This window comes from Genypterus blacodes, unplaced genomic scaffold (assembly GCF_046128005.1).
Source record: "Genypterus blacodes isolate CSIRO-AG114 ecotype Tasmania unplaced genomic scaffold, CSIRO-AGI_Gbla_v1 ptg000529l_1, whole genome shotgun sequence".
Taxonomy (NCBI): domain Eukaryota; kingdom Metazoa; phylum Chordata; class Actinopteri; order Ophidiiformes; family Ophidiidae; genus Genypterus; species Genypterus blacodes.
In genome coordinates this window covers 74,962-94,076 of record NW_027467283.1, presented here as the reverse complement: position 1 = coordinate 94,076, position 19,115 = coordinate 74,962, and the positions used below count along the sequence as shown (strand labels likewise).

Sequence of the window (19,115 nt, the reverse complement as noted above, 5' to 3'; positions counted from 1 at the left end):
GCCCCGCCCCCGGCCCGGTGCGAGCGCAGCGCACTTCCGGGTTAGGAGTCAAGAGGAGCTGGAACACGCACACACACAAACACAGACAAGTGAGCTCAAACTACACAAACTAACTAACTTCACACACGTGCTGTCTCTGTTTCCGAGTTGAAGCAGTCTGTCAGTCATCTTAACTTCAGAGATCATCAGATAAAGGGAGCAGAAGCTTGGGTTTCCCTTTTTCTGTTTTACATCTTCACCCAAAAGTCTCAACCGATTAGACAGGTAATAAACCTCAACACATCTTAACACCTGAACCCTTTTAGAGTCCCCACACTCCTTTGCTCAGTGAGAGTTGAGCTCTTGCCTGTCCTGCCAGGAGTTGACCTCTGTGCTTGATGGAGTCAGGGCCGCTCTCACACACATGTGGAGACGCTCCGCAGAGCCTGGAACCTTATTTAGTTTAGACTGATTATTGTGGAGAAAGCTGCCTGTCTGGAGCCAAACATGGTCAGGATGTACGGGGCTCCTCTCCTCAGACCTGGGGCAGCGGTCTGAGACCCTCTGGAGCCAGGAGGTGGAAGGGTCCGTGCTGACAAACTGTTCTTCCAGGGCCACATTTAGCCATATAAAGTGCTGTGTGACATCTGTGAGGAGGGATGGGCTGTGAGCTGGGCTGAGGTCCATCAGGACCACAGATATACTTTCTCCCCCTCAGCAGTGGGCCTGATCAACAAGACCTGGCCCCCACTGACTGAACCATCTCTCTGTTATTCTATTTAAACACATATAGTTGTATGGTACACACTCACGTTACACTGATAAGCTCTTTATCTTTATTCTATATTGTCCTGTGAAATAACTGGGATCTGTGTTTCTCTTCATTTCTTTATTGATCTAAACTCCTCATAAGTGTAAACCTCATGGTAACAAAAAGGACTCAGATTCTGATTGAACTCGTCTCTAAGCTGTGATCTCACTGCAGATCTCAGGGTTTGTTTGTTTGTTCCGTCCATTCCAGAGCTGATTTGCTTGATTTGTGTCGACTTGTTTTGCAGAGCGCCTTGTTCCTCTCTCCTCTCTCTGTTTGCCCACAGCAGTGCTGCTTCACACACACACACACACACACACACAGACACACGCAGATGAGCAACATTATAAAGAGAGATTTTTGATGTTTTATATTTCTTGTATCATTTGTTATTGTGTGTATTTGTGTTGTGTATTTGATGTGTTAAGCACTTTACTGGAGTAGAACTCTGAACTGAACATTCTTCTTCTTCTTCTCTCTCCACTGTTGGCATTTTAGCAACTTTGTGTCATTATTTAGCAACCTTTCATGGAACCATGGTGTAACTCTGCAGGTGTTCCTCCGCCCCACACACACTCATGGGCACTCTGAGATTTGGACACACAAATAACCCTGACCCGACCTGACCCCCGAGGTCAGCTGACCTCAGACACGCTGCTGAGGCTGCGTCAGGTCACATGACCTCACCTACGCAGATTGGGCAGTAAACAGAGGCGACCAGAGCTCCAGCTGTTCTGCCAACATGCTGCTCTGGATTTCTGACGTTTCTATAAAGTTAATCGAGGGGAAAAAATGACAGCGTCAGAGCCGGAAGTAGCGGACGCGGTGGTTGTTTACGTTGCGCCTCCATCTTCAGCCCTTCAGCATGGAGCCCAGGTCCACTCACTGGTCTGTGGAGGACACCAACGTGCTGCTGGCCGTGTGGGGCAGCAGGCAGGCGCAGGGCCGACTGGAGCCCCCGCAGCGCAGAGCCAACCTGTACGAGGACATCCGGGCCGAGCTGGACCGGGCCGGGGTCCACAGAACCACGGAGCAGATCATCAATAAGCTGAAGAAGTTAAAGATGGGCTACCGGGAGCGGGAGCTCGGGAAGAACGGCTTCAGCCGCTGCAGGAGCAAACCGGGACTCAACTACGAGCTGATGGACGCCGTGTGGGGGAACCGACCGAGCGGCCCGTTCAGCGGGACGCTCAACTCCGCCAGCGCCATGTTCGAGGTCATCTACGAGCCCGCGGCGGAGACCGGTAAGTGTCCCTGCGCGTGTGGCTCAAGCTGCGAGGCGCGGCCCGAAACAATAACATGTCGCTGTGATCAGATTCCTGCGTGAACCCGGAAGTGGAGGAGACGAAGACGGCGAGCAGCAGCCCGACATCCGAGCCGTCGGCGTCTTGCAGCACCCCACTGCCGCCAGCAGAGGCGCCCTGCAGCAGGCCCGCGTACGCCCCCAAGCGACGTAAGAACGCGCGCACACACGTACACACGCACACACAATGTTGAAATGCTGTACAAGAATGTCGTAACAGTTCATTCAATAAAGGTCCAAATGGTTTGAGAGAAGTCACAGCTTAGTAAAACTCTGAATTGTTTCCAGAAATTACTCATATTTAAATTGTGTGTGTGTGTGTGTGAGTGTGTGAGTGTGTGTGTGTGTGTGTGTGTGTGTGTGTGTGTGTGTGAGAGAGACTTACTCTCTGTTGTTGTGTCCTCAGTGAAGCGTAAGCGAGACGACGACAGGGAGCTGATGGAGTATCTGGACCGGGCCGATCAGCGCTTCCTGGAGCACAGCGAGCGAGTGGCTGAACGAATGACCGCCGCCATCATCACATCCATGGAGGCGTCCAGCAGCGCTCTGATGGGAGTGATGGGGGAAATGGTGGCTACGCTCAGAGACCTGCAACAGTGAGTACAGGACACAATCACTCTGTGTGTGTGTGTGTGTGTGTGTGTGTGTGTGTGTGTGTGTGTGTGTGTGTGTGTGTGTGTGTGTGTGTGTGTGTGTGTGTGTGTGTGTGTGTGTGTGTGTGTGTGTGTGTGTGTTAAATAATAATTGCTGTTTTTGGGCATGATGACCTTAATGAATGAAAGGATCTTGGAGCCAAAGGTTCCATCCCTCACCTAATGTCAGTGTGTCTGCTGCTCCCAGTTTAAATGATCTGAAGCTCTTCCCCCCTGATCTCCACACAGCAGCCACAGCTTCAGGGCCGGAGATGAAGCTGCGCAGAAACCCAAAGAGGAAATCCAGAAGTCCCTGAGGCCCTTACACCAGAAACTGAAGTTCTTTGAACAAGTCAAAGGAAACTTTGATCAAACAGCAGAACACATCAAGGTTCAGGCCCGACACACAGAGAGGCAGATTAAGGAGGAGTTCAAGAAGCTTCACCTGTTTCTCCATGAGGAAGAGGAGACCAGGCTGGCTGCACTGAGGGAGGAAGAGGAACAGAAGAGTCAGAAGATGAAGGAGAAGATGGAGGCTGTGAGCAGAGAGATCGCAGCCCTTTCAGACACAATCAGAGCCACAGAGAAGAAGCAGAGAGCTGAAGACGTCTCATTGCTGCATAGTTACAAGGCTGCAGTGGACAGAGTGCAGCAGCGCCCCCTGCTGGAGGATCCACAGCTGGACTCAGGAGCTCTGATCGACGTGGCCAAACACCTGAGCAACCTGAGCTTCACCGTCTGGAACAACATGAAGGAGATGGTGTCCCACTCTCCAGGTATTCTGGACCCGCCTGCAGCTCATCCAGACCTCATCCTGTCTGAAGACCTCAGCGGGGTCAGATGGGAGCGTGAACATCGGCTCCAGCTCCCTGAAGACCCCGACCGGATTAAAGAGAACTTCCTGGACTCGGAGGGCCTGGCAGCTGGAGCCATGAAGCTGGAGACAAACTGACAAACTCATCTGGCAACTGCATATGTTTGGTGACATGGACTGTGGGTTCTGGGTAGTAATGATAATAATAATAATAATGATGATGATAATAATAATCACACACCTGAACCCTGACCCTGAGGCCCATGGACCTGTCAGTCTCTGTAAAGTCACGTTTACATGCACTCCTCTGCTCTGTGCTCATAGAGGGGCTGTGTGATGGCAGAGCGTCTCATGCAGGCGGGGACGACATCATCACAGTTTGACTTCAGCATGAATTAATCCATTTCCAGCTGCATAATCCAAAGTGCATGTAAACGTGCTGACTGAGTGAAGCGTCATGTTTAAAGTACCGTATGTAAAGTCAACATGTTGGTGAATGTGGTGATGAAGATGAGCAGCATTGTGATGATGATGATGATGATGATGGTGTCTCTTCTTACAGACACACCTTCCTGTCTTAAAGGGGCTTATTCTCAGTTTAGGGGCTCATTTGTAAATAAACGCACGTGTTCCTTGTGTGTGTTGGCAGGAATGGAACGCTGCCAGTGTTTTAAATACTCTTTTATATGGCAAACATCAGTTCAGTACACATCTGTCTCAGTCCAGATGGGAGTCGCTTCATCCATTAAATACTGAAGAAATACTGAAAATATTGTTTTCTCCTTTTTCAATCTTTAACTTCAAAACCAAACAGTTTAAATATTTTAATATTTAGAATTCTAAACAGCATTAAACACACACACACACACACACAGGTGGTCTCTACCTGGCTGTGGTTGATCTTCTCCTGCAGACACTGAGGCTCACTTCTCCCTCAGCAGGATCCAGATGGTCGATCTGAAGGAATGAGGCTTGTTTTCACTTTGGACGTTCTTCCAACATGCATGATGTCATAAACAGCTGTGACACCATGCACGATGTCATTAACAGCTGTGACATCATTCTTTACCCCATTCATGTCTCCCACTGCTATCCTTTGTGAATGTCAATCAAACTCAAACATGTTGCTGTTGAGTGAATGAACCTCCCTGTCTTGATGTAGTCACAGCTACACACACACACACACACACACACGCTGTACTACTCTAGTAGAAAGAAAGAAAGAAGAAAAGGAAATGTGTTCTTTACAAAATAAGCAGGAAACAACAGATAAATACCCATAAATACTCATGTATGATGGTTTGTTGTGTATAAAGAGGAAGTATATCTGTGGGATATAACATAGAAGTGTGTGCGGTAGTTTGAAAGCGCCGGGTCGTGAGTTCTGAAGGTAAGTGGACCCGGAGAAGAAGACGTCCCAGCTGAGGAGTACTGATTCCATTAAGGCATTCTGCGTGGCCACGCCCTGCCGGGTCCTCAGACTAGAGATTTCCGCGGTGCATCCTGGGAGCTTCCTTTCCAACCCAGGCTCGCTGCTGCAAACATGGGTACGTGACCACCGGAGCCTTAACGCTCTCAATCCGCCTCATTACGGCTCCGTGTTCCACTCATCTCCGGCCCGCGGGTGTAAGGAGCCCTCCGTGTCCGGGCCGGAGCTTCACAGCGGCCTCATCTCCTCACATTTGGCCGCTTTAGGCTCCGGTCGGTCCGCAACGTGGAGCGGCCATGACAGGCTACGTGTTAGCACGGTTAGCTTAGCTTAGCACAGCTCTCTGCGGCCCTCAGGTGTCGATCATAGTCTCCCTCTAGATGTAAGTTTAGAGTTACTAGGATACTTTTAAGGCCCACGGCCGCGTGAGAACTCTACAGAACTAAACTACGATGAGGTTTGAGCCGGAGAGACGAGAGTTTGTGTCGGCGGGTTAGCTTAGCACGGAGCGATCAGTCTAACGACAAAGCCGCTAAAGGAACTAGAGTGCTGCGAGAGCGACGTAAAAAAGGATTTAAGTGGAGAAAGACTTTGATATGACTGGAAGAAGGCGGCTAAGACAGACCGGAGTGTTTTCATACGGACAGAGAAGGGAAATGAGGAGAATAAAGTAAATACATGCTGAGTGTGACACACATGAGGACAGACTGAGGCTGAGCGGTCAGGCTGAGCTCACTGCTGAGGACTCAAGCTGATCTCCATGGTAGCTGAGGGCTCTGGCCGCTGAGCCTCGGTCCATCATCGTCTGATCTTAACTTATTGATCCTCCTCACCTGGATGAGCCCTCTGCTCTCCTCCTGCTCAGGCTCAGCTCCCCACATGTTCCTGAGCCTGAGAGCCCTACCCTGTGTTCCTACATATGCAGAGTGTGTTTGTTGATGAAGCCCTCTGTGTGCAGGAAAGTGTCGTGGTCTGCGTACAGCCAGGAAGCTCCGTAATCACCGCCGTGAGCAGAAATGGCACGATAAGCAGTACAAGAAGGCTCACCTGGGCACGGCCCTGAAGGCCAACCCCTTTGGAGGAGCCTCGCACGCCAAGGGCATCGTGCTGGAGAAAGTGTGAGTACCAGAGAGGTCTAGGGTCTGCTGTTGTGTTGTTACCATGGTGCCCAGCCTGACCTGTCCTCTCCTCTCCTCTCCCTCAGAGGCGTTGAGGCCAAGCAGCCTAACTCTGCCATCAGGAAGTGTGTGAGGGTCCAGCTCATCAAGAACGGCAAGAAGATCACCGCCTTCGTGCCCAACGACGGCTGCCTGAACTTCATCGAGGTAAACCCGTCGCTCTGTCCCGTCTGTGTCCTCTGGCTGCTCTGGCTGCTCTGGCTGCTCTTCATCTCCTCCTCCTCTCTTCCTCAGGAGAACGACGAGGTCCTGGTGGCAGGGTTCGGTCGTAAAGGTCACGCTGTGGGTGACATCCCTGGAGTCCGCTTCAAGGTGGTGAAGGTGGCCAACGTGTCTCTGCTGGCGCTCTACAAAGGCAAGAAGGAGAGGCCCAGGTCCTAGAGCGACTGTAGATGAATAAAGACCTGTTTGACTGTCGCTCTGCCTCTGTGCTTCATTCACACACACACACACACTCTACGGGCCGCGGCGTCGCCATAGAAACACTGTCTCAGGTCGTCTGTTAGCCACGCAGCTAATGTAAACATTCACTTTATAAATAAAATAAATGAAGGTGGGGGTCAGACTGAGGGGTCAAAGGTCAGAGTTACTAAAGGTTAGACGCTCACTTCCTGCTCTCATCCAGCTGCTGGGTTTCATCACTCAGCTGTTCTGTGTCATTGGTCACACACACACATCCAGGTACTTTATATACACACACACACACTCTCTCTCCCAGGTCGTCTACATGTCAGTCATCTTTCCTTCCTGACCTCAGATCTTCAGGCTCATGGTTTCTCTGCCCTGTGATGCTTTAACAAGTTTGGGTTTTAGATTTCATGTTTTTTGACAAAGGTCAGAGGTCAACATGTGTGTATCCAAGCTTCTGTCTCCATGTAGAGGAGCTTTAGAGGCTCTAACGTGATCATGGATCCATCAGGGTCCATCAGAGACCTGAGGAGAAGAAGAAGAACATCTACACACTGGAGTCTGGTCTTTCTGAATGTTTCCCTCTGTGTAGAGAAAGTAGAGGATGTGTTTCCTTTAAGCTGTCCTGTGTGTAAATATAGTACTGTCACATGATCTGACTCGTACACACACACACACGCCCCCGTCTGGACGGACAGGGAACCACCTCCTGTTATTGGTCACAGAGATCAGGTTCCACAGCAGAGACCAGAGCAGAAGGACACAAGGAGACACCAGCACACAGAGCAACCAGAGCAGCAGGTAACTACAGCAGAGTGACCAAAGGGTTAATCCAGCAGCAGCAGGTGGGAGACATGAAGGACCTTCAGAGGGTCCTCCTGTGTGTCTGTCTCACTCAGACTCCAGTCCTTCCTCTTTAAAGGAACACAGAGGGCTGAAGTTTGGATTCAGGCACAACTTATTGATCCTTCTGTGTGACACCTCTCTCATCACTCTTCTACTCTAGATCTAGTTCTGCTCTTAGCTGCTGGTTTAGGAAGGAAATGTGCTTCAGATTATTGTGACCTGAAGTTCTTTATCTTCCTTTGTTGAACACACTTATTGGAAGTCGCTTTGGATAAAAGCGTCTGCTACATGATGTAATGTGATACTGATCACTTCGTTTGACAGTTTACCTGGCAGAAAACATGTGGGTCTCTGTCTGTCTCCTCTCTGTCTCTGGGCGTCTCCTCTCTGCCTGTCTCCTCTCTGTCTGTCTCCTCTCTGTGTCTCTGCCTGTCTCCTCTCTGTCTGTCTCCTCTCTGTCTGTCTCCTCTCTGTCTGTCTCCTCTCTGCCTGTCTCCTCTCTGTCTGTCTCCTCTCTGCCCGTCTCCTCTCTGTGTCTCTGCCTGTCTCCTCTCTGCCTGTCTCCTCTCTGCCTGTCTCCTCTCTGTGTCTCTGCCTGTCTCCTCTCTGTCTGTCTCCTCTCTGCCTGTCTCCTCTCTGTCTGTCTCCTCTCTGCCCGTCTCCTCTCTGTGTCTCTGCCTGTCTCCTCTCTGCCTGTCTCCTCTCTGCCTGTCTCCTCTCTGCCTGTCTCCTCTCTGCCTGTCTCCTCTCTGTCTGTCTCCTCTCTGCCTGTCTCCTCTCTGTGTCTCTGCCTGTCTCCTCTCTGTCTGTCTCCTCTCTGCCTGTCTCCTCTCTGTCTGTCTCCTCTCTGCCTGTCTCCTCTCTGCCTGTCTCCTCTCTGCCTGTCTCCTCTCTGTGTCTCTGCCTGTCTCCTCTCTGTCTCCTCTCTGTCTGTCTCCTCTCTGCCTGTCTCTCTCTGTCTGTCTCCTCACTCTGTCCCACATTAGAGGTCTTTATGTGGAGCTGATGGAGTTTGAGCGATTTAGGTCAGGGGAGGAGGATGAAGATGAAGATGAAGATGAAGATGCAGCTATTCAGTGCCTGATAGAGCAGAGTCTGCTAGAGAGCAACCAGCAGAGGGACAGAGCAACGCAACTTTGCAGGTCAGTGTGACAAGCAAACACACAACAGCACTCTGTCCAGGGTTAGACAGAGACAGAGACACGTCTCACTGTCTCTCCCTGTGTCTCTCCCTGTGTCCCACCCTGTCTCACCCTGTCTCTCCCTGTCTCACCCTGTGTCCACCCTGTCTCACCCTGTCTCACCCTGTCTCTTCCTGTCTCTCCCTGTGTCTCTCCCTGTGTCTCACCCTGTCTCTCCCTGTCTCACCCTGTCTCTCCCTGTCTCACCCTGTGTCTCACCCTGTCTCTCCCTGTGTCCACCCTGTCTCACCCTGTCTCACCCTGTCTCTCCCTGTGTCTCACCCTGTCTCACCCTGTCTCTCCCTGTGTCCACCCTGTCTCACCCTGTCTCTTCCTGTCTCTCCCTGTCTCTCCCTGTCTCTCCCTGTGTCTCTCCCTGTCTCTCTCCCTGTGTCTCACCCTGTCTCACCCTGTCTCACCCTGTCTCTCCCTGTCTCTCCCTGTCTCTCCCTGTCTCACTGTAGCAGAGGACATGAAGCTACAGCCACCAGCAGGATCTTCACTGCCATAAGACAAGGTGAGGACGGAGACAAGGAGGACAAAACGCTCCGCATTAAAACAGGAAAATAACAGTGACTGAGTTTTCTGTGTGCCTGTCTGTCTGTGTGTCTGTGTGTCTGTCTGTCTGAAGGTGATGAGGAGGCGCTGAGGGAGCTATGTGTTGGACAGACAGACAGGTTTTTGGACGCAGACAGCAGAGGTTGGATTCCTCTTCATGAAGCCGCAGCACAAAGCAGCCAAACCATCCTGGAGCTCACATACAAAGGTCAGCAGGTCAGGCAGGTCAGGTCAGGTCAAGTAGAGTCGGGTCAAGTAGAGTTGAGTCAGGTGTTTCCTCTCCTGCAGCCTCAGGTCCCGGCGCTGTGCAGAGTCTCTCTCTCCTGGGTCGGTCTCCCCTGTTTGTGGCGGTGGATGCAGGTCTGATAGAGAACGTCTCCTTCCTCCTGCAGCATGGAGCTGAGCCTGACAGCCTGGACCAGGAGCAGGACTCAGCTCTGCTCATAGGTACGTGGCTCAGAGCCCAAAGAGAACCAGACCCAGATATAGATTACAGTCCCCCTCTTCTGTGTCGTGTTCTCTGTGACCTTCACGTGTTCTGACCCCTCTGACCTCTGGGTGACCTTGTGTAGCCCTCCGCTCAGAGCGCCCTGACCTGGTGGAGCTGCTGCTGCTGGGGGGCTCTGATGTGAACCAGGAGTGCCGCCACGGCCGCCGGCCCCTCCACGAGGCCTCGCGTCTGGGCAGACAGACCCTGGTGGCTCAGCTGCTGGAGGGCGGGGCCCGGCTCGACCCGCCCAGCGACTACGGCCTCACGCCGCTGGCCTTAGCTGCTCAGGGAGGACACCTGGAGGTGGTGGAGACGCTGCTGAGGAGAGGTGAGACTAAACTAAGGACCACTTACGTCTCACGCCCCCTGGTGGTGCCTCCGTGGAGTCACAGTCAGACCAAACGTTCTGAGGGCGGCTCATGTGGTCCACAGGGGCAGACGTCCTGTCCCAGGCGCAGGATGAGGCGTCCATCCTGTACGAGGCGTCTTCATCTGGAGATCCAGACGTGATCCACCTGCTGCTGGAATATGGAGCCGACGCCAACGTCTGCAAACACACGGGACACCTGCCCGTCCACCGCGCCGCGCACAGAGGACACCTGCGGTACTGCACACACACATGCGTACATGCACACATGCACACACACACACACACACATGCGTACAGGCACACATGCACACACACACACACGCCCACACTGACACGCACACATATAACTGTCGTGTGTGTGCGTGTGTGTGTGTGTGTGCTCCTCAGGGCTCTGAAGCTGCTGATCCCAGTCACGTCTCTGGAGGCTGTAGATGACAGCGGGATGAGTCCGTTACACTCAGCTGCTGCAGGAGGACACACAGACTGTATCAAGGTGTGTGTGTGTGTGTGTGTGTGTGTGTGTGCTGCTCTCTTGTGGCCACAGTTGTTGGTGCAGGTCCCTCTGTGGTCTCTCCCATCAGGCTTTGCTGGATGCAGGTTATGACCCAAACTTCATGCTCCATCCCTGGATTCGGCGTAGCTATGACGACGAGAGGAAGTCAGCGCTGTTTTTTGCCGTCTCCAATAACGACGTGTCATCAACCAGCGTGCTGCTGGAGGCCGGAGCCTTGACCAACCAGGACCCTGTCAAGTGTCTGCAGGTAGGAGGGAGGGTGTGTGTGTGTGTGTGTGTGTGTGTGTGTGTGAGAGAGAGAGGATCCTTCAGTCTCTCATTCATATTTAATCCAAACTAGTTTCCTCTCCTGTCACTTTTGTTTCTCTTGATTTGCTTTGGGTCGTTGTAGAGGAGAACAATCCTACAGACCTTTAAACTTTTAAAGAGTTGCTATCAGACACAGGCCTTCCCCCTGACCTCTGACCCCTGACCCTGCTGCTGATCCACTGTCTTAATTGAAGGTGGCGCTGCGTTTTGGCAACTATGAGTTGATCAACCTGTTGCTGAGGTTTGGAGCCAATGTCAATTACTTCTCCAGGATCAACACCACTCACTTCCCCTCAGCGCTGCAGTACGCCATCAAAGACGAGGTAACGGCCGCAGCTCCACTCTGCGTCTGTGCTTCCTCTGCACATGTGGGCTCCAGACTGGGTCATGTGTGTGTGTGTGTGTGTGTGTGTGCCAGGTGATGCTGAGGATGCTCTGTAGCTATGGTTACGACGTGGATCGCTGCTTTGACTGCCCATATGGCAACAACTCCCACATCCCTGACGAATATGAAGGATGGAGCAACACTGTGATCAAAGACACCATGGTAACCAGCAGGAAGTGTTCAGTCTGAGTGTAGATGATGTCACTGATAATGTCTGTGGAGGTGTCACAGGCTTTACACCTGAACTTCCACCTGGTTGTCATGGTGACCTGTGTGTTTGTGTTGGTGCAGTTCTGTGAGGTCATCACCGTCTCCTGGCTCAAACCCCTGTCGGGTCAGGTGGTTCTGGTCCTGTTGGACTACATGGATCACGTGACCCTGTGCTCCAAGCTGAAGTCTGCAGTGATGGAGCAGCAGCAGTGGCCCAGCATCTGCAGGCTGCAAGGTGGGACGCCTCTTCTTCAGGCCCTCACATGATGAAGACTTGAGCTGTCCTTCCTCCTCACGTCCGTCCTCTCTGTCCTCTGCAGAGAGCGCTCGGTGTCTGCAGCATCTCTGTCGTCTGAAGATTCGCCGTTGCCTCGGGCGTCTTCGTCTGCGATCTCCCACCTTTATGAGCTTCCTGCCGTTGCCCGGGCGACTGAAGGACTACATCCTGTACAGCGAGCACGACCTGTACAGCAGACAGAGCAGCACCCTGGGGTGATGAGACGTGAGGAGGCTGCAGTCCTGTCAGCACCTCAGTGGAAGCTGATTGAACATTTTGGTGAATTAAACCCACAATTTCGTGTCTTTAATTTGTCAGACTTGAATCTGGGCACCAACAGCAAGTAAATCCAGTGACGTCACAAGAGTCCGTTTGCCTGACTTTGCACAGCGCCACCTACAGCAGCAAAAGTTATGAAGTTGTGTTTTGCACGTGTCAAATAGTTCCCCATTACCAATAAACTACATGTGATGTGTTCACCAAAGCCTTCGCTCAATCAGAGTGTTGTCATATGTTGCTTGACAAGCTGACGTCACATTTGTTGACGTAACCCCGCATTGTGGGATCAACGCCGTCAAACACGTCCGCTTTCACTCGATAGTTTCACATTCTTTACGTCATAACCGTGAATTTAACGCCCTGCTTTCAAAATGATGCCACACTGTTCACCTGACACACACACCCTTAGAAGTACACACTTATAAACACACACTGCCGCGCCGCTCACCTCCTTCTGCAAAGCGTCTGTCGTCAAATCACAAACTATTTCCGTTTTATTTTGAAAGCCACGAAGCGGAAGTAGATCGTATCTTACTGTGGAGGATTTACCAGTGGTCCGCAGTGACAGGAGCCGCAGCTGGACTCGAACATCTCCGCTAACAGAGGCACGACGTCCCGGAGCTCAGCGCCGCCGCATTCCGCACACATACACGCCGTTTACCGGGGAACCCTCGCGTCTCCATGGATACTGTACAGGTGCGTTTGTGTGCGCGGGCGTCACGCGCGCTAATGTTAGCATGAGGCTAGCAGAAGTTGGCTAACAAGGGCAGGGCCAGTGAGCCGCAAGGTGACGCGCAGGTGCGCCGCTCTGTTAGCGCGCTGCTCTGTTAACGCTCCGCTCCGCTCTGTCCGCAGAAACTGACGTCCGGCTTCGCTCTGGACCTCGGACCCCTCAAGGAGCCGCTGGCCTTCATCCGGGTCCTGGAGTGGGTAAGCAGTCTGGAGATGTTTGTGCTGCGTTCAGGGTCCGCAGGTTTGTTTGTGCTGACATCACGCAGACGGAACCGGCTGGTCTGATGGATCCACGTCACCTTAGCGGCTCTGGGCTGACAGGAGGGTCTCACCTGTGGCCCGTACAATAACCCCGCCCCTTCTCTAGTCCCGTCAATGAGTAAATACCATGATGTTTTGACTCGTGGGTGACCCGGATGTTGATCAGCTGAGCTGCAGTCTGATAGCCTGTTGGCTCAGCAGGGTCCATTGGACCGGTTCTGGTGCTGTCTGAGGCTCTGGCCAGGTTTTGTGGACTCGGGGGCCCTCAGCCAATGTGAGAACAGTTTGAGGTTTGCTCTGGTGCCAGATCAGGAGTCACATGGTCTGAACACACACACACACACACACACACACACACACACATCCTGCATCAAGGCAGGATCTGCTTCCTAATTGTTTGGATACTGAGATATGAACTGTGTGTGTGTGTGTGTGTGTGTGTGTGTGTGTGTGTGTGTGTGTGTGTGTGTGTATGTGTCACAGGAAGTAGAAAGTGCTGCTTTGTTTCCGTTAGCTCTTCTCACTGTGATGACTCAACCTTAACCCTTCACTCCGTAAAGAGTAAACGTAGTAAGTGTTTGTATGTAAACTATGACCTCCTGAAGCATCACGTGTACGACCTCTGACCTCCTTCACCTGCTGACCTGCTGACTTTAGTTTGTGACAGCAGCAGCAGTGAATCAGGCTGTTTTCATTCTCAGAGGCAGCTCTGTGTGTGTGTGTGTGTCTGTGTATGTGTCTGTGAGGAATGCCAGCTGCTGACACACACACACACACACACACACACACACACACACACACAGCTTGGATTGAGATGTGCTGCTGTGAGTGATCTGCTCACACGCTCCAACAGAAAGAGAGAGCTCCTCCTGTGTGTGTGTGTGTGTGTGTGTGTGTGTGTGTGTGTGTGTGTGTGTGTGTGTGTGTGTGTGTTTAAGGCGTGTGTCAGATGTGTCCTCAGACTAGACGGCTATGAGGAAACCCTGATTGAAGTATTTAGAGGTTTTGTGTGACTGAAGTCATAAATCAGTTTATGTGACTCCAGTGACTCTGAGTTAGAGAGGTAGAGGAACATGAAGTCCTTCACTGCTCTGTCACAGAGGGTTGACACCTGTCAGGTGACTTTTATGATGGAGGGTTCTTCACCCTGAGTACTTTGACCTCTGACATGTGAGGCTCTGCTCCTCCATGCAGCTCTTCCTCTCTTGTTTGTACTTTAAGTGGTGAAGGACTGAAGGACTTTGAGCCTCCTGACAGAGCGTCATGTCACTGCTCTGTCCTGCCGCTCCCTCTGGCTGAGGAATGCTTCAGTGGGGGGGGGGGGGTCCAGGCTCGGGCGGGGCAGGGGGGTTATTTGGGGTGATCTGGGCGGGTCACCCCAGGCTGAGATGAAAGCTGAGACACCTGATCCCATTCCTGCTGACCCTCACTGGAGGCCACGCCCCCTCAGTGCTGCAGTGGTGCCCAACCTGAGGGCCGAGACACATCAGGGTGACGTTCTGAGCTCTCTGTGGTCAGATGAGAGGCTGCAGCAGGACCAGGTCTCACTGGACCACATGTGTGCTGGTGTGGGCGTCAGAGCCTCACCCTGTCTCTCTGCCTGTCTGTGGCCTGGATGCTTCTGAGAGGAGGCAGATGTGTACAGATGTGCTGAAGTCCTCCACATGCTTGGTTTGGGTGTAGACTTGGTTTGGGAGCTGCAGAGGGACAGGGGGACAGAGGGACAGGGGGACAGAGGGACAGGGGGACAGAGGGACAGAGGGACAGGGGGACAGAGGGACAGATTCCGTCTTTGCTCACTCCTGTTCACATTCCAGCTGAATCTTCTTTCTGATCAGGCTAAACTAACAAACAGGTTCCTGTCCTATCAGGTTGTCGGTGTGTGTGTGTGTGTGTGTGTGTGTGTGTGTGTGTGTGTGTGTGTGTGTGTGTGTGTGTGTGTGTGTGTGTGTGTGTGTGTGTGTGTACGATGATCTGAGCTGTCAACCTGAAGGCCTGAGAGGTCAAAGGTCAGAAGGAATGTTGGGGCTCCCTCGGCTGTCTGCTCTACCTGCTGCTCTATAGTGTGAATGTAAGGCTGCTCTGATTCAAACTCATGGAAACGGTCGAGGAGCTGTCGCTCTAGTACGTCTGCTCTATTACCCAGAATGAGGTAGGACACTGTTTGAGGGGGGGGGGGGGGCTTTCCTGTGGAAACAGGATGTGGGACCACAGCCGGGAACGCCGAGCTCAGGAACGTGGCTCTGGATTCTTCTCTGTTGCTGTAAAGATCCCCAGGCTGCTTTGAGTGTATTTATGTTACAAAGTGTATTCCTCTTCCTCTCCTCTCCCTCTCCTCCTCCTCCTCCTCCTCAGGTCTCCACCATCTTCACCTTTGCCACCACAGGAGGTTACTCTGGCTCCACCCACCTGCAGGTCACCTGTGGCACGGAGGTGAAGCCTGTGGATCCTGAGTTCTGGTACCCGTTCAGGTAGGAAGCCTCTGAGAGTGATGAGGTCACTTCCTGTGTTTCTCTGTAAGCTGTGTCAAAGTTCATGTACTGATGTGACTGATGGGCTCAGCCTGACCTCTGACCCCGCTGCTCAGAGCTCCTCCTCCTCCTCTCTGCTTGTTGCTTTAACCCTTTCATGTTCTCTCCTCCTGCTTCCTGGAGAGCAGCTGATAGAGGTGAGGCCGTCTCTCTCTCACACACCGGCAGGCTCACAGAGCGACGCTGTGGCAGAGCGTTAAAGTCCCGTCTGCTCTGGTCCCCTCAGGTTACCTGCTCAGGCGTACCAGATCCCCTCGTGTAATGGCGTTAAGCTCAACGACACCTTCCTGCAGGGAGACTTCTCCTCCTCGGCTGAGTTCTTTGTGTGTGTGGGCGTGTTTGGGTTCCTCTACTGCACCGCCACCCTGGTGCTCTACCTGGGCTACCAGAGCGTCTACAGCCAGAGCGGCCGGGGTCCTGTGATCGTGAGTATGAGTGGAGGTGTAGGAGGAGCTTCTCTTCTCTGGAGGAAGGGTGTGTGATGATGCGTTTCCTGTCAGGACCTGGTGGTGACGGCTTCCTTCGCCTTCCTCTGGTTGGTCTCCTCCTCCGCCTGGGCCAAAGCTCTGAACGACATCAAGTGGGCCACAAACCCCCAGCACCTGGTGGAGACTGTGGTGGACTGTAAGGACGTCTGCCAGGCCGGGGACTTCCCCCACATGGGCCGCCTCAACGCCTCTGTGGTGAGTGACAGCTCTGCATGGCCCCGCCCCCTGCTGGTCTGGTGTTGCGTAACTTTGCAGCGTGAAACTTGAATGCAAATTGCAAACAGGAGAGAATCAGAGAGGGGGGGGGCAGAGCGTCGGACGCTCTGGTTGTGGCCTTAGCAGAGACAGGGCGAGCAGTTGAGCCACTCTGGATGTGTGTGTGTGTGTGTGTGTGTGTGTGTGTGTGTGTGTAACCTGACCTGCTGTTTCTCTGCAGATCTTCGGCTTCCTCAACCTGATCCTCTGGGGAGGAAACTGCTGGTTCATCTACAAGGAGACGCAGTTTCACAAGGATCCCCTCCCCCCAGCCACCATGGAGGAAGGCGGGGCCCCGGGGCCCTCGCTGGACCACTGAGGGGTCCCAGCACGGGGCCCCTGCCCCCCCACAGGGCCGCTCTGTGCCTCACACACGCTCTCACCGCAACTAAACGCTACAAACTCTGATCAGCTCCACCAAACAAATTCAAAGTTGAGCCACGTTAGCATCGTCGCGTGAATGAAACATGAAGCCGACAGTTACAACAGCGCCACCAACAGCTCGTATCGTGTATTCACACCTGAGGGTCCGACCTCAAACTCCCATCGGCCTCAGCCCTGCTCACCTAGCATGCTACTTTAGCATCGCAAATTACAGTTTCAGCTGTCTCATGCTAACAAGTTAGGTAGTTGATATGCTAACTTCATAACGTGTCGTCCTAACATTCAGCTCCACTTTAGACTGAGCCTGACTGGATAAAGGTTACAGCTGAGCCTAACGTTCCGTCCACAGCTTCTGCTCTCTCTCTGATGTAATGACGGCCTCGGCCTCTAGGGGTGCTGGCGTGGCTCCACTTTAAATCTGTGATTTTCTTCTCCTAATTCACAAAATCAACTTATTAATGTTTGTATAACTGAGCTCCGCTGCAGCCCAGAGGCTCTCACACTCTCACACTCTCACACTCACACACTCACACACTCACACACGCAGCTTCTGTTCTGACACAACTTTGATCTTTGCATTGTCATTTGCATGAAAGTTGTAAATGTTTGGTAAAATTGGCGACATCTCAAAATAACCTCCAGCTGCTGTGAGGCGTCCATCAGGCTCAGACATGGAGGAGGAACCACACACACACACACACACACACACACACACACACACACACACACACACACACACACACACACACACACACACACACACACACACACACACACACACACACACACACACCAGGACTGCGGCTCAGAGGCACGGTGTCGCCTCCCCTCCTTCATGTTCACACTAACGTCTGTCCCTGTCAAGCTGCTGACCTGTTGATTGACAGGTGGGTGTGTCAGGAGTCCCATCAGCTGACTGAACGGGCCTGTGGGGTTCATTAGTTTCATTTTTGTGTCCAAAAGTTCTGAGAGTTTATGGATTTTTTTGTAATATTAAAAATCTGATAAAATATAAAAAGCAGATATTAGATTTAAAAGTCTGACTTTATAAATGTTAAACTGCAGCTGGGCGCCACCAGAGGGCGCTGTTTACTGACGAGGAAGAGGCTGCAGAAGCTCTAGAGTTCAGTCTGTTCAATGTCTCCTGGTAATCTGAGTTATTTTCTCTTACAAACCAAACATGTTTAAGTTTATAGAAACTTTACTTTCAACAGGACACTCTGAATGTGAGGAGCCTGTAACACGTCTGTACACGTGTCTCAGGGTCGCTCCACACGCCTGACACACTCCTGGTGTTGCTCTCCCATCAGAGTTATTGTTCTTATGTTCAGTCAGAATCAGAGCTGAGAGCAGACGAGTTCATGTGTTCCATCAGGCTCAGCCTCATTCAGCCTCAGCTATGAAGATAAACATTAGATGAGGCACAAATTGAAAGGACCTGAAAGGTTATTCTGTAGTTTAGTTCTTCATCTCACCTCTAAGGCGATGAAGACGAGGTCACTCTGATCTCCACGGTTGTGTTTCCTGTCTCTTTGCTATTGTTGGGTTTCCAGGTGTTAAACATGCGTGTGGCTTCTGCTTGATCTCTCCTTGTAACTTTGCTGTTAAACTTGTGTCACACTGGTTGGCCTCAGGCTGGATCTCTTGATGTAATCCTGCTCAGCTGAGCCTGCTCAGCTCCATGTAACCACAGACGCTCTCTACTGAAACCAAGTGGGTTGCAGTTTGCCAGCAGACTGAATCTGTGCTTTGCTCTAACGGTGACCTCATGACCTCTGTGACCTACTGTGCCTTAATAAGCCTGTTTCCCCTTCTGTGCAGGTTTGATATCAGGGTCATAGATTTATAAAGTCCTGCTGAGATCACAGCTTTATTTAGATAAAGATGCTTTTTCATTTGAAAAGAAAAGTCTTGATTTCTTTTGAGCAAATCCAGATGTGATGTTTGTGTGACGACTTATTGACAGCAGAAGGGTTCTTTGTGTTTGATGCTATTGTTTGTTTAAAAAAAGAGATCTGCTTCATTCTGTCTCCATTCTTCACTGCTTCACCTCTCTAAGGCTTTGATGCTGCAGAGCTGTTTGGTTCATGTGTGAAGTATTAAACTCTGCAACTGCTAAACTCTTACACATGCACACACACATACCATGACGCTGTGTGACCTGGAGATGGCGCTACAGCAGCATGATGGATGCACACGTGTGTACACACACACACACACTGATCCAGTCTGACTGAGGGTCGATTCATCCTGATACAAAGTCTGGATGTTTACAGAGAAGAGTTATGTGACCTCTGCAAATCAACCATCAACACCAGCTGAGCCCCCTGATGCTGCACCCTTAGGGTTTCACCTTCAGGGTGTTCGATGTGAGGAGCTTCCAAGGAGGAGCTTCATTCACATGTAAATGAAAGAATTTCTCAGTCTTCACTTCAAGTTCACACCTTTGTTCAGCCTTGGAGGAGGCGTGTGCTCTGTTTCCCGGTGGGTT

The 19,115-nt window shown here is 51.9% G+C and overlaps 4 protein-coding genes across 5 annotated transcripts; all 4 read left to right on the top strand.

The window, feature by feature from the left end:
• The first annotated feature begins 1,509 nt into the window (after window positions 1-1,509).
• Window positions 1,510-4,326, top strand: LOC142990440 (uncharacterized). Its single transcript, XM_076140233.1, has 4 exons — window positions 1,510-2,034; window positions 2,106-2,243; window positions 2,500-2,689; window positions 2,975-4,326. Exons 1-4 carry the CDS (start codon window positions 1,656-1,658, stop codon window positions 3,675-3,677), a joined length of 1,410 nt encoding a protein of 469 aa, XP_075996348.1. The 5' UTR covers window positions 1,510-1,655; the 3' UTR covers window positions 3,678-4,326.
• A 651-nt stretch (window positions 4,327-4,977) lies between these two features.
• Window positions 4,978-6,563, top strand: rps23 (ribosomal protein S23). Its single transcript, XM_076140234.1, has 4 exons — window positions 4,978-5,086; window positions 5,927-6,086; window positions 6,173-6,293; window positions 6,381-6,563. The coding sequence occupies exons 1-4, from the start codon at window positions 5,083-5,085 to the stop codon at window positions 6,525-6,527; spliced, it is 432 nt and encodes a 143-aa protein (XP_075996349.1). The 5' UTR covers window positions 4,978-5,082; the 3' UTR covers window positions 6,528-6,563.
• A 701-nt stretch (window positions 6,564-7,264) lies between these two features.
• asb14a (ankyrin repeat and SOCS box containing 14a) lies at window positions 7,265-12,180 on the top strand. Of its 2 annotated transcripts, none has more exons than XM_076140224.1 (13): window positions 7,265-7,355; window positions 8,387-8,542; window positions 9,049-9,098; window positions 9,213-9,347; window positions 9,428-9,586; window positions 9,712-9,957; window positions 10,062-10,233; window positions 10,387-10,492; window positions 10,581-10,760; window positions 11,017-11,145; window positions 11,241-11,369; window positions 11,499-11,652; window positions 11,738-12,180. In XM_076140224.1, exons 2-13 carry the CDS (start codon window positions 8,406-8,408, stop codon window positions 11,911-11,913), a joined length of 1,773 nt encoding a protein of 590 aa, XP_075996339.1. In that variant the 5' UTR covers window positions 7,265-7,355; window positions 8,387-8,405; the 3' UTR covers window positions 11,914-12,180. The 2 variants fall into 2 exon arrangements, with proteins under 2 accessions (XP_075996339.1, XP_075996338.1); XM_076140223.1 differs by having other exon boundaries at window positions 9,046-9,098.
• A 307-nt stretch (window positions 12,181-12,487) lies between these two features.
• Window positions 12,488-18,647, top strand: sypl2a (synaptophysin-like 2a). The gene is made up of 6 exons (XM_076140231.1): window positions 12,488-12,669; window positions 12,829-12,903; window positions 15,322-15,437; window positions 15,724-15,922; window positions 15,998-16,180; window positions 16,422-18,647. Exons 1-6 carry the CDS (start codon window positions 12,655-12,657, stop codon window positions 16,557-16,559), a joined length of 726 nt encoding a protein of 241 aa, XP_075996346.1. The 5' UTR covers window positions 12,488-12,654; the 3' UTR covers window positions 16,560-18,647.
• Window positions 18,648-19,115: the final 468 nt, after the last annotated feature.